Raw genomic sequence first — 13,114 nt, 5'->3', positions numbered from 1 at the left:
TCTAAAAGGACTGTGTCTAACTCTGACAGACTGTCAGGAGCTCTTTCCATCTGTATCAAATCCAGCTTTGTAAAGTGCTGTAAAGGGGTCACACTGAACAAATCAGAACTGTGTCTGAGACTTCATGCTATTAACCATGCATGTTCCTCATGGTATTTTCAAATCTTTTGAGCCATCACTAGGTCCTGCCTGAAGAAGGAAATGTTAAGTGTGCCATGTAGAGCTGAAACTGTTTCATAGGATCACAGAATATGCTGGGTTAGACAGGACCCATTGGGATCAGAGTCCCACTTCTGGCCCTGTGCAGGACACCCCACGAGTCACACTGTGTGCCTGAGAGCATTGTCCAAATGCTTCTTGAGCTCTGTTCAGGCTTGGTGCTGTGATCACTTCCCTGGGGAGCCTGTTCCAGAGCCCAACCACCCTCTGGGTGAAGAATCTTTTCCTGATACCCAACCTGAACCTCCCTTGACACAGCTTCAGGCCATTCCCTTGACTCCTATCTCTGGTCACAGCAGAGCAGAGATCAGTGTCTGTCCCTCCTCTTCCCCTCAAGAGGAAGTTGTAACTGCAGTGAGGCTCCCTTCAGTCTCCTCCAGGCTGAACAGACCAAGTGCCCTCAACCACTCCTCCTAAGGTTATTTTGTCCCTGGCACCACCTAAGAAGGCTTTTACCACACTGCTGAAAGAGATCAGAAATCTGCACCCAGAGCTATATCTGAAGGCTTGGAGGGAGTACCCCAACAAGACATGGGCTTATGGGACTGAAGATTTAGATGCAATGTAAGACAGAGTGGCAGGGAGTGATGTTCCAGGGTGACAGCAGAGAGGAAGAAAAGTCCATAAGCATTTGTAAAATAGCCTGCAAGTAATGTATTGTGGAAACATATCATAATTATTTTTCATTATTACTCTGAGGGTAAATGAAAAATTAAAATGGAGCTGGGTTTTTTTAAGTACAGTTGTGAACCCTCTAGGCATTCATATACCCCTGATCTCTCATCTTTTTTGTTTGAGTAGCTTGGGTGGAACCTTGAACATCCCAGTATAGTTGGGAAGCTGAATGTACAGGAACTTCTCCGTCCTTAGTCAGAGAGGCTCACAATCTGTCAAATCTGAAGCAGATTATTTTGGAGTCTTTCAGGATGGTCCTTTTCTTCAGAGTAGAGGGATGACCTAGAAAGTGCAAGGGCTTTGTCTGTAACACTGTCCTGGAGGCACTCCCTTACTCACGTGGATATCCTTGAGGAGGGCCCCCTTGTTGGTGGTTATGTGGTCCTTCCTGCTCACAGCATATCCCGCCCTTTGCTTGCCATCATGGACATGCACTCTGGCCCCTCTCAGTCCTGGTTCAAGGCTCTCCTTACCAACCTGGGAAGTCTGTTGGCACAGATAATTTTGCCTCATTTAGGCAAATGGATCCTTCCTTGTCCAAGCAATTCTTGGTGCCGACATCAGCTGCAACCATGGAGGATGAATAAGTATTGTTTAACTTCATTAAAACACCTGTCGTGTTGTCTAAATATATCTAATTTAATGAAACAAAATTACATGCTTTATGAAAATCCTGCATGACATTTAAGAAATTAGGTAAGAGAACTTTCTTTGGAGGCTAATTAGAGGCTAAAATACTTTTCTGAATTTGAATAAATGTTGCTTTGATAGACAATCACTTAGTCATAATGAAAGAACAGTTTTAAAGCAGTTCAAACCACTTATAAAGATTTTTTGATGGACCCAACATCCACACACAATCTATTTATTTCCAAGCCTAGCATGTCGTCTCATCTCCTATAAAATATCAGGATAATTTTAGCGGGTATTACCTGTATCTAGTCAGAGATAGCCTTGTTCTGTTTAGTGTAGCTATTGCAAAATGTCTATGGTTCTTCAAGAAAAAAGGCTGTATTGTTCAGTAGAAGGCCTTTTTCTTTTAAGAATACTCATCAGGTAGCAAGTATGTTCTGCATCTGTTTTTCTCTTTAGCACTCGCTTGTCTTCTCCCAGGCCTTCCTTTTTCCCCAAGCACACATAAATCATGGTTATTACTTAAGTGATACTGATCAGGAGAACCTTAGAACTAAGTTTTAGGTCTTGTTTTCTGCTTTTTATTTAAAAAAAATGAAACAAAAAGGGGGAGGAAGATGTGATTCTCAGGAAGTTTGTCGTCATCTCGGATAGTGCACTGAGTTTATCTGCTGCTTAAAAAACGTTTAATCTTTGGAGTATTAGTTTTATTTCTTTTTCTTATTTACAGACATACTTGATGTTTTTGAAAAACTGTCTTCTCTACTGATTCTGAGAATTACTCCCTGATTTCTCCAGGGCTTCTAGTTATATGGCTATGAGAGTAACTTTTCTTGGAGATGGGACAGTACTTCTGTTTCTATCACTTCAAGATTGAAAGACATGCTTATATATTTGAAAGATAACTTTTAACACTGTAGTTTTAAACCTGATGTGGAAGATGGTATGGTTATTTTTCCCTACTCTGGTATAGATTTTGCTGTTATTCAGAGGAAAACTTCTGTGCTCTGGTTTAAACCTTGACTGGGTTCTAACTTGTTTGACTAAACAGGAAACCTTGGTTTATTAGTAATTAATTTCAGTTGTTTACTGTTCTTGTCATTTTATTTTTTCTGGTGAAAAAAATAAATGATTATGTTTTGCTGATGTGTTAAACCTGTTCAGTTTGGGAAACAAAGCAAAGTAAAGCTTTCCTGTCTAAATGTTTGTTCATTCCACTGAAACAAATGCTGTTGTTTTCTCTATGGAGAATATACTTGTCTATATGCATTTAAATATTTAATAACTGAACACATATTTTGGAAATAGTGAACAATGCTTGTCATATTCTTTCTTAATTAGAAGTGGTTTTGTTTGTGGTTTCTGATAGTTAGCTTTTGATACAGTTGCAGCTGTCTTATTAGGCAAAGCTACCTTTGCATCTTATATAGTTAAGTACATAGTTAACTTACAGTTAACTTAGAGTTAAGTACAAAATATTAATCAAGCAGAGATTTATTTAGTGCTTTGGAATAAAAAAAGATCATAAAAGTTAATGAGGCAAAATTTGTTTGAGTACCACATTCTTCAAGGGGTTTTAGGTGCTGTGGATCTTGTTTCTTCATGAAGTGAAACCAGGGATCCCTGCTTCTTTATTTGTTTTAGGTGTTCAGTTTTGAACGAGTTAGAAATAAAGTAACTCCATGGGTGGGCTGTGAGCCGTGGTGCTTCTCTAGGAACTGTCTCTGTATTTGGTTTCTCTGGAGCGTTAGGAGATGCCTGGGCCGTACCGACATTTTTCACAGCTACTTATCACACGGACATTGTATTCCTACTGCTTCTGGGAACACACAACACTTCTGGGAAGTGGGGTCAGAGCCGGGTCAGTTACCTTCTGTGCACTCAAGTGTTCAACTTCATTGTTGAGCACTCGTTTCTGTGTTTCCAAGACGGTAAAACTATCTCCAACACAGAAATTTTTTGTGTATTGGGGGGGGAGGGGTTTGTTTAGTTTGTGTTGGTTTTTTACTTTTTTGTTTTGTTTTTTTTTATGGGTTGATTGGTTGGGTTTTTGTGTTTGGTTTTTTTTTTACTTTTGTTCAGTGCTTCAAGAGTATGTTTCATTGTTCTTTCTTTTATCCTAATACCAAAATAACTGTTTCCAAAGTAGACAAAATTTGCTTTAGTATAGCATAGTTTGTAATATATTTTGTAGAAAAACTAATAATTTCACAACTTAAAACAATTCTGGTTCTCCCATTCTCTTCAGTGAAGCTCACGACAAATACTTGAAATAGAAGTACTGTAGAATTTTAAGGATGTAATCGCTTCTGGAACCAAGGGAACATTGTCTTCAAATTTATTTTGAATTGCATCATCATCATCATCTGTGTTTTACTGTTATCTTTGCATTCCATGTCAAAGTGTGACAAAGATACACATAACTTTTTTGTGTTCAGCGTATTTCTGTTGCTGCCTTTTTTGTGTTACTGTTGTTTGTGAGGCAAAAGATTCTACCTTTTGTTGTCATGCAGACACATGTCACTGGATCTTTGTGTACACTGCTTCAGCCCTTGGAACCGTTCTCCCTTTGGTTTTGGTGCTCCATCCAATACTGATGTTATATACAGAAGCTATGAAAGTTGTATTACTGTCTGTCAGCTTTTCTGGGTGGAGTATGAACATTTAATTTCAGCATTTCTGAAGAAAAACAAAACCAAAACAACACAGAAGGGAAAACTTTGGCAGTTTGGGGATGTATTTCTGATGCTGTTAATATTTCATAAGAGCGTACATTTTGGAGAAATGTAACTTTGAATGTATTGTCTAAGTACAGCAAATACTCAGTAAAAGCTCTTTGAAACAAACTTATTAACTACTTGAATCTGATCACTCAAACTTCTCTAAATCAAGTCCATTGTCTTATGAAAAGACTAAATTGTGATTCTTCATTATTTGTGGCAAACAAGGCCTCCATCTTTCTTTCACTTATGCTTAGGGCATATGTGCCTTTTTGTCCAGCAATAGAAACCTTTTCTGAAAATCTTCCTTAATACAATCATTTTACAGCATCATGTGACTGTGGCTTAGCAGTGCTAAAGTCTACTTAAGACAATATCCTAACAAAGCTAATGAATAGGTTGCAAAAATGCAGAGGTTCAGAAATACTTAGATTAGTGAGTGGTGTTACTGGAACACAGTTTTTCCAGCCCATTTATTCCTCTGTGCCATGGAAAAGACTAGCTAATATGAATTACTAAAGCAGGTGACACAGTTATTTTCTTACTATATAATTGCAGAAATAAATAAATGAGATGGAAAAATATATCAGGTCTACTCTAGATAATTACAGATAGTTTTGCTTCAAGGCTGCTTGTTTTTCTCCTTGTGCAGAGTGAATGCACAAGGGGTGTTTGGTTTGGTTTGAGGTTTTTTTGTTGTTTGTTTTGTTTGTTTGTTCAGGTTTTTTGGTTTTTTTTTCGTTTTCTTTTCGGTGGGTTTCTTTTTTTTATTTGTTTGTTTTGGTTTGTTTTTTTGTGTATGCTTCTCTGGTATAGTGTTTTTATAGTGACTGTGCTCATTCTTTTCAGTCTGCTCTCAAATCTTCCTTTCTGTTCCTTCATGTCTGTTACCCCAGGATTCTGCAGAAAATGTGTGTTTTCAGAAGTCTTTGCATCAGCATATTAGTTTTGTATCCTGTCTCATTGGTTTCTAACGCTTGTATCATAGCTTGTTTCCACAGAAGCATCCTCACATCAGAAGGTACTCTTCAGAGGTTTTTAAATAAGGAATCTTTAAAAATACTTGATGTAATAAATAATAGTAAGGCTGTTCTTTGTATATTTATTTAATTTTAATCATTCCCTGTCTTAAATCACAATCTCATTTAATTAATTTGTGAGTTGGGGTAGGATTAGAATAGGGAATTTTGCAGTTTGATGAGTGCTCATCTGCAATTACAGTCTTTCAGTTTATATTGACTTGCAGTTCATGGGTGAGAGAATGTGTGTTGCTAGTCTTGCTTTTACAAGAAAAAAAGTTTAAAGAGTTTCACAGATGTTCGCTGTGCTGAGAAGTTCACACGTTTTTAGAAGTGTATGTTTGCTGGGGGGGAGGGGGCATGGCTGTACAGACGGGTTGCCAGGCAATTAATTCTTCCTACTTGGATTGCCTGCAATAGGAGACAATCCAGCTCTCATAAGCAGTGCAGTATTATTTGCAAAAGGAAACTACCCTATACCATTTTTCCTATTCTCCTCCTTCTTTCTTCTGTCTTCCCACCCTTCTTCCTCTGGTGTGCATTTCTGAGAAACTGCTCAGGATTGATATGATAGCAGAGCTGTCATTCTCTTTAACAAAAAAAAAAAAAAAGTCACTTTTATTCTAGGTATTTTAATAGAGTCCCATTAAGGATGTATTGCTGACTGAAATATTGGCATGAAGGGCTCTCACTGAGCTGAGCCCAGGAATTAAGAAGTCAGGAAATGGGCTGCTGCATTGCTAAAGAACCTTGTGTGACACAGTATCTCCTGATTGGGGCGATCATTACTGCTATTATGACTCGACTTGCGTAGGAATTTTAAATTTCATCTGAATGTCAGTAATAACCCTCTTAGCAAATTATCCTGAATAAAATCACGAAGGCATTTTATATAATAGGTGTTGAATTACTGGATAGATTTGCTAATTAAATACTCTTTGTTCTGCTGCAGTTGACATTACAGGGTAAGATCTTGAACAATTATTCTCAACAGCTGTACTTTGTTAAGGGAAAAATTAACTACAAAGTTTATTTTTTTCCTACACTTGAAATTGGCAGATTTTTGAAATGTGCTTGAAAAAATTCCATCATCCAGTTGGTAATGAGAGGATAAATATGCAGGTGTTGCTGTGAAATCAGATAACTACTGACTGCCTTATTAATGAATTTAGCAATACTTTATAACCTTCTGTTTTGTAGCTGTTGGCACTTACAAGTGATCTCCTGTCAGAATGGGTGGCACTAGCATATGCCAGTCACTTGATGAAGCCAACTTGTCTGTGACCCTCTTGTTGTGATTACCTACACCCACTGCTGTCCTCAGGGACAATTGACAAATGGTTTTTGCACAGCCAGATAATTTTTTTAGTAGGGGGAATTCCTTTTTTTTAAAAAAAAGTTATCTTTCTCATTATTAATAGAATTATTTCAGAGAGTGAAGTAGAAAATGCCAGAGATTATCAAGGGAAAAATGATAGACCTTCTTTTTCTTTTCAGTGTAAACTCTTCTTTTTGGTCCAATTTTTCAATTTTGTTTCAGGGACTCCTGCTTGTTTTTGGAGTACTAAGGGAGAGGTATAACCTTTCTTTCCAGGAGTTAGCTTATAAGTGAGAGGAAGGGTTGTGGGGTGGTGAATATGGTGGAATTTTGACTACTTTATATAAAATTTGATGTCATGTACCAGTGATGTGTCTTTAGAATAATTTCAAAGCTCCATTAAAAGGTGGTGGGGTTGAATGTCTGAATCACTCACTAGGAGATGAATAGGAGTGGAATACCTTTTTTTAAAGCTTCCAATTAAAATGGAATTGTGTGCGTCTGATTCCAGATAGGTACAGCCTAGCAGGAATCTGCATTGAAGGCTCACCATTTTCCTGTTTTATAAAGAAGACTAAGGACAGCTGAGCTTTCTGCAGTTTTGGACTTCAGTATCACATTGTCTGAGTGCCTAGTTGGAAGCATCAGTGGATGGTCTTTAAATCAACTGGATGTTTTGAACTTGACCCAGAGTGTGTAAATCCATAGATATCCATATGTGCTTGGGGAATAACCATGATAAGAACATTTGTTGTGAGTCAGCTGTGTCAAAGTTACATCATAGTCTGGAACTGAACCTGTCCTTAAGGGGAATACAGCTTTCAGTGCATAACTGAAAACAAACTGAAAAAGCATCAGACTTTCACTGTGGTTGTATAAAGGTTCTGAAATACTAAAGAAACGTGCCATTAGTGTTAAAGGAATGACAGTGTTGTCATCCTGTTTGTTGTGTAGAAGTGGAGATTCACCTATTTCAGAATTCCTTGCTGCAATAGCCATAGTCAGCATCACGATAGTCAAGACTCTTGGCTTCTGTATAGACTCCTTGGCTTTATGAAAATAATGAGATTTCCATGAACATGATCTTATTTCCACTGAGCACAGACAGCTCTTGCCTGTTAGTCCCTTTTCTTTCCTCATCCCTGCTGATTTCTACTGCTCAGCTCCTTGTCACAGGCTTCTTGACTACGAGTCTTAATTCTACCTTTTGGCCAATATGGCCAAAGAGTATTGCAATTTAACATGTGAAAATAGTAAAACTGAGACAAGGTTGCTAAATATGATATAAGCTGTTGAAATAGTGTATTGCCTGACTGTCTTTAAAGTTCCAAATCGTTTGGGTTCACCTAATGTCCTGGGGTGACCTTATGATGTGTATCCCATATCGCTGCCTATGCCCAGAAATTAATTCCTGTGCCTTTCTGTGCCTCTAAACTGAGCCTGACAGGGGGAAAGAAAAAACTGAGCAAAACTTTTTCAAAGCAGTTTGCAGCTTGTTCAAGATCACACACAGATAGCAATTGGTTTTCTCCACTGCAGCAGGGGAGGGAGGAAGCACCCGGCTTGCTGCGCCCAGAACAGTTTTTTTGGCCAGTGGTTCAGCTGCTTTGTTCTCCGGAGAGAGACTGAGAGTTGAATTTTTCCTTCCCTGGAATTTCGGATTTTCTCCCTTTTCTACTGGACTGCTTGATTGCTGTAACATCAGAGCACATTGGGAGGACTTTCTACCAGGCACAGAGGGCCTGGCCCTGGGCCAAGCCCCAGCTCTGAGGAGACCAAAGGGAGCACTCTAACACTTTCCCAGGTTTTTTCTCCACAGTGAGAGATTTTACCATTTAACATTATTTTCCTTTCCCGTGTGTTTGCTAAATAAATAGTTTTATCTTCTTCACTTTCCTTCGAGGAAAATTTATTTTTTCCCGAACCTGGTGGGGGAGGGGTGGTTGTGCCTTCTCTCAGAGGATGTATTTCTAAATTTGGCCAAACCGGTACACCTAACAAGACTCTGATCTATCATTGCTGTAACATGTGGTTCAGATTAATCCTCAAGAAAATTTAAAGTATAAATATATATGACTAGTAGGATTAGCTCAAGAAAAACTGAGGTTTATGCTGAGTGGCATTGGTAAGGACTGAAACCAGGGAAGTGGAATCTGGAGCTATGTGCCAGAGCACCAGGATGTTGCTAAGAAGGAAATGGGGAATACAGTGGAACTGTGGCCAAGTGACTGAAGGAGTGGACCAGATGTTGGTTCTCATGCAGCTGTGCGGAATTCACCAACCTCTTCCTGCGGCTGCAACTACACATCTTTTTCGTTAAGCTCATTTGATTGTCCCTTTTCTGTGCTACAGCTGTACCTGTGGCTTCAGATGATGTGCTCTCCCCACCTTCCACTGTGCTGAGCACTTAGAGAAGGAAGCAGGAGCCTAGTCACATGAGGTCTCTACAGCTATTTCTCAGGTTCAGAGAGGTGCTATTCAGAGCATTTGGGGAGCTTGGGATGCACTCTTGGCTGAGGAACAAGCGTGGTTACACACAGATTTGCCCATTGATTCAACATCTGTATCCTGTCTCTATCCCAGCTCCTTGTCCCAGTTCTGGTTTCTGTAAGGAGTTTGCTTTTTGATGATGTATTTTGAGATCACAAGGGTAATCAACCTTTTGACTAAGTCTTGTTAAGTGAGCACCATCCAGGCTGGACTGAAAAAGACAGGATGCTTTTGGGGAAAAATTCAGTAACATCAAGAGATAAGATGATGGATATGAAGGCGACAACGGACCTAAATTACTGAAAGAGACTTAATTCTGGCACTTGCTGATTAGGTTGTGTTTAAGCCATCTGATTCAGTGTTCTTTTTTTCCTAAGGTAGAATGTGTGCATGCACATGCAATTTTGAGATTTGTTTTAATCTTGTTTTAGGGGAGTTAATAATAGCATTAATACAAGGTCAAACGAGAATTTACTCATGTAATAGGAGTATTGAGGTGACTGTGTGTTGCCAGGAGAGAGGTGGTTTGCTTTGTTTTGAAAGGTGAGAGCATTTGGAGTTAGCAACCTAATGGATATGTTTGCATGTGTTAGCCTGTAATTATATCATACGCTAATCTTTGATTATTTTTTTTAATTTCAGATTTTGATGCATACCAAGGAGATGGTGCAGAAGGTAATGCTGAGCATTTTCATTAAACAACAACAGTTAAAGAGCACACCTGGTGAAATTTTTTTATTCAAGGAGAACTGTAACCCAAACAGACCTGAAATCACTTCTTAGGATGCCTGGTTTACAAATGTAATCCTTCCTGATGGATTATAGCTTTTTTCTTTTCCTACCACAGATATGATCTGGACCCTGCTTGAAGCCTATGTGGGACTGTTTCAAGCAAATTAGCAACAGTGCTAATTAGAGTTTACTCATAGACCTGTTACACCATGTGTTCTAGCAGCTAGTTATGGTTTATTTTTTGGCATCCTTTAAACTCTGTCATGGGGTGGTTTTTTGACTCTGTGGAGTTTAACATGGACATTGCCATGTTGCAGTTTTTACAGCTGCATTGATTTTCCACCACTGTAAATGTCAGGTTTTCTTTTTTTTTTTTTCAAATTAATATCATGCAACGAGATGTATCTGCCAGTTTTTTTTCTATTGTAACATTTACTGGTGTTGGCAGTTTTTCTTTTCACCTTTTTTCTTGCTATGCCTTTCATATGCACCTCAGGCTTTTTTATGTTCCTCAGTTTGTCTAAAATTTGCTCCATTATCCCAGAGTATTATGGAAGTATGGCTGGTGTTTGAATACAGTCTTCTCCAAGTAAGGCATTCAAATTGTTACAAGAATGAGAATCAGAAATGATATGAGGGGCAGAGTGTCAGTCAAAGAGAAAAGGTTCAGTAAATATTTGTGTTCATATCTGGGTGTAATTGTTCAGTAGTTCAACCTGGGAATATAAAACTTGAGGGTCATAGTAGCTGGATCCTTATCCAAAAGGAGCATTCCTTGAAAGATCTGCTGCCTGGGGAGGATGAGCACAGGTGGTTGGATTAGCAGAAGTTAAAAGATGGGAGTGGGAAGGTGGAAATATGAAGCCATCTGCATAATCTGAAAAAGTTTAAGAAGAGCGGCCTGATCTGGATAGTGCTGTGGTATTCTCAGTTGCTGTCATCCACTAGCCAATGCTTTCACTGGATTTGCTTGAAATAGAGAATCTAAGTTCTTTTTTTCTTTTTTTTTCCCCAGTACTATTGTACTGGCTGCAAATGGGATGTGATATCTGACTGTGGCATTACCTTTCAAACACTTTGGCTAAATGCCTTATCTGAATTTGTCCAGCAGTCTTTGAGTGGAAGTGATCTTCTTGTGTCGTAGCAGTCCAAAGTTATTTCTGATCAGAGTTCCTGCTGTTTCTCAAGATCAGACTTGTTCACTGACTTCTTTTTCTAGTATTCATTTAGTAAAATTTTACCTAATTATATTATGTGCATAACTGGACAGTGATCTTTTAAACATATCACTGGCTTAAGTTTCTTTATTCTCTTTAAATTAAAATGTTTTAATGAAATGTACAGACCTATCAGTAAAAATCTATTTTACGTTTTCCTGCTAGTATGCTTTTTAGTGTTTAAGGGACAGTATATTTATGATATTTTTGAACCTTGAAAGTTATGTGGGACTTGTAGAAGATGGAGTGGTTCTCTTTTGTTTTTCAAAGCAATTCTTTTCATTTAGATGAACCTAGAAGTGATTTATGGAGACACAGATTCCATTATGATAAACACTAATAGCACCAATTTGGATGAGGTCTTCAAGCTGGGGAATAAGGTGAGGAACTTTTTCTTTTTAAAGCTTTCCTACATAGGTGTTTTTACTCTGAGTAGAGAAGATGGTATTAAGAGAGGATTCCATGGCATAAGCAGAGAATATTCCATGAGAAAGAACTTCACAATGTATGGAATCTATAAAGTAGTAAAATCTCGGAGTGCTCTTTTTCAGGTGTGGCTATTCTGTGCATTTTTAAAAGTGATTTCATTGCATAACAAGTTTTATTTACTAATCCTAAAAATAGCAGGAGATTCTCAATATTTGGTGAGCCGAAATGTAAGGTACAATTTCTCCTCCACATTATTTTCAATTACAACATGAACAGTTCGGACTTTTTTTTTCACGAGGGATATCTCTCAGTTTAGTTCTGTTTAGTTATGTAATTTGTATGACACTTAAGATGTTACCAGATTTCCAGTGGTAAGTTCAAATACTAATTTCCATGGTATACCAGATATAGAAGAGATCTCATCGATTAGGAGCTGGCAGTAGATGATGTGGAAGTTTCGTGGCTCTCTGAAATTGTGGAAGAGAAGTGAGAAATGTGTAAGAACTTTCTAAAGAAAAGATGTAAATGAAGCTGTTTTTGAGAGAGGAAAGAAATTGTGATGAAAATGATAGCCATGGAAACTCTAAAAAACCAAAGAAAGCGTAGATGTTTTATTCAGTATAGTAATTTAAACAATTGAAACAAAAGTAATTTAATTTTAAGGCAGGGAGGGATTCTGGGGTTTTTTAGAATACTTCTACCTTCATGCTAGTGGGTACATTTAGAAGTAGATGGGTTCAGGAGCAGAAAATGGGATAGTATCTTGATGTCATAACTGAGTAGCAGGAGGGCTGCTGGCATGGTAGAAAGCAGTCTTTCTTGTTTGTTTGCCACACAAGATTATATAGAATTTCAAGTGTATATACAGTAGTGTATGAGAAAGCTTAATCTTACTCCAGTAGAGTGTATGTGGTTCCATTCTGGTTTGGTTTTTGTCCCTGTGCTCCCATTTGGTGGCTAAACATTACAGAGGATAGTTAAATAATAATAACTTTTATGAAATCTGACAGGATAAGCATAATAAGTTAAATACTTCTGAATTAAGAGTCAGGTTTTCTGAGAGAATTGGTAAGTGTTTGAACTTGTCAGCTGCTTAATGAGAGTAAAATCTTAAGCTTTTTAAATTCATTGTAGTTCTGTGTTATGTATCAGTTGAGGGGTTTTTTTAATTAAAAAAAAGGATGGAAAGATATGTTTTGATTAAAATCAAGTACAAAATACGAAAACTGTAAAAGTAAGTAAACTTATACCTGTAAACCAGCACAATCAAACCTAGCATCAAAATTGCAGAAGTTGTGGCTTTCAATAGTCTTTCTGTGGCAGAAAAAAGTGTTTAATATCTGTCTCATTTCACATGTTTCTCATTTGTTTGTTTGTTTATTCTCAAGAAGGTGACAGTTGCTTTTTTTGTAAACACTTTGATCATTTACATTTTGCTTGTTTTGAGTAATTCCTATTAAAAAAAAAAAATCAGGATAAAGAATTGTCTGTTTTGATGAGGAACACTTAAGAAATGTCTCTGCTCCACTGCATAATAATTTCGTTCCCAAAGTCTCATGTTCAGAGGTGAGGATTATTTCTATTGCTCTCACTGTATTCTTGTTTTAATGTAGACTGTATGGAAGGCACACAGGTTTAATGCAAACAATTACAGTGAGAGCA

The 13,114-nt window shown here is 37.8% G+C and overlaps 1 protein-coding gene across 7 annotated transcripts in view; it reads left to right on the top strand.

Annotated features, from left to right (window-relative positions):
* The window catches only part of POLA1 (DNA polymerase alpha 1, catalytic subunit), a 188,026-nt gene that overhangs the window by 57,772 nt on the left and 117,140 nt on the right, over positions 1–13,114 (top strand). For all 7 annotated transcript variants that reach the window (XM_069034628.1, XM_069034547.1, XM_069034801.1 and 4 more), the window contains exons 27-28: positions 9,717–9,749; positions 11,311–11,403. In XM_069034628.1, the coding sequence (XP_068890729.1) occupies positions 9,717–9,749; positions 11,311–11,403 (126 nt within the window). The remainder of the gene's footprint in view (positions 1–9,716; positions 9,750–11,310; positions 11,404–13,114) is intronic.

Source organism: Aphelocoma coerulescens, chromosome 1 (assembly GCF_041296385.1).
Source record: "Aphelocoma coerulescens isolate FSJ_1873_10779 chromosome 1, UR_Acoe_1.0, whole genome shotgun sequence".
Classification (NCBI taxonomy): domain Eukaryota; kingdom Metazoa; phylum Chordata; class Aves; order Passeriformes; family Corvidae; genus Aphelocoma; species Aphelocoma coerulescens.
Note: the sequence above shows the minus strand (reverse complement) of the source record. Positions and strands in the feature narration are given on the sequence as shown.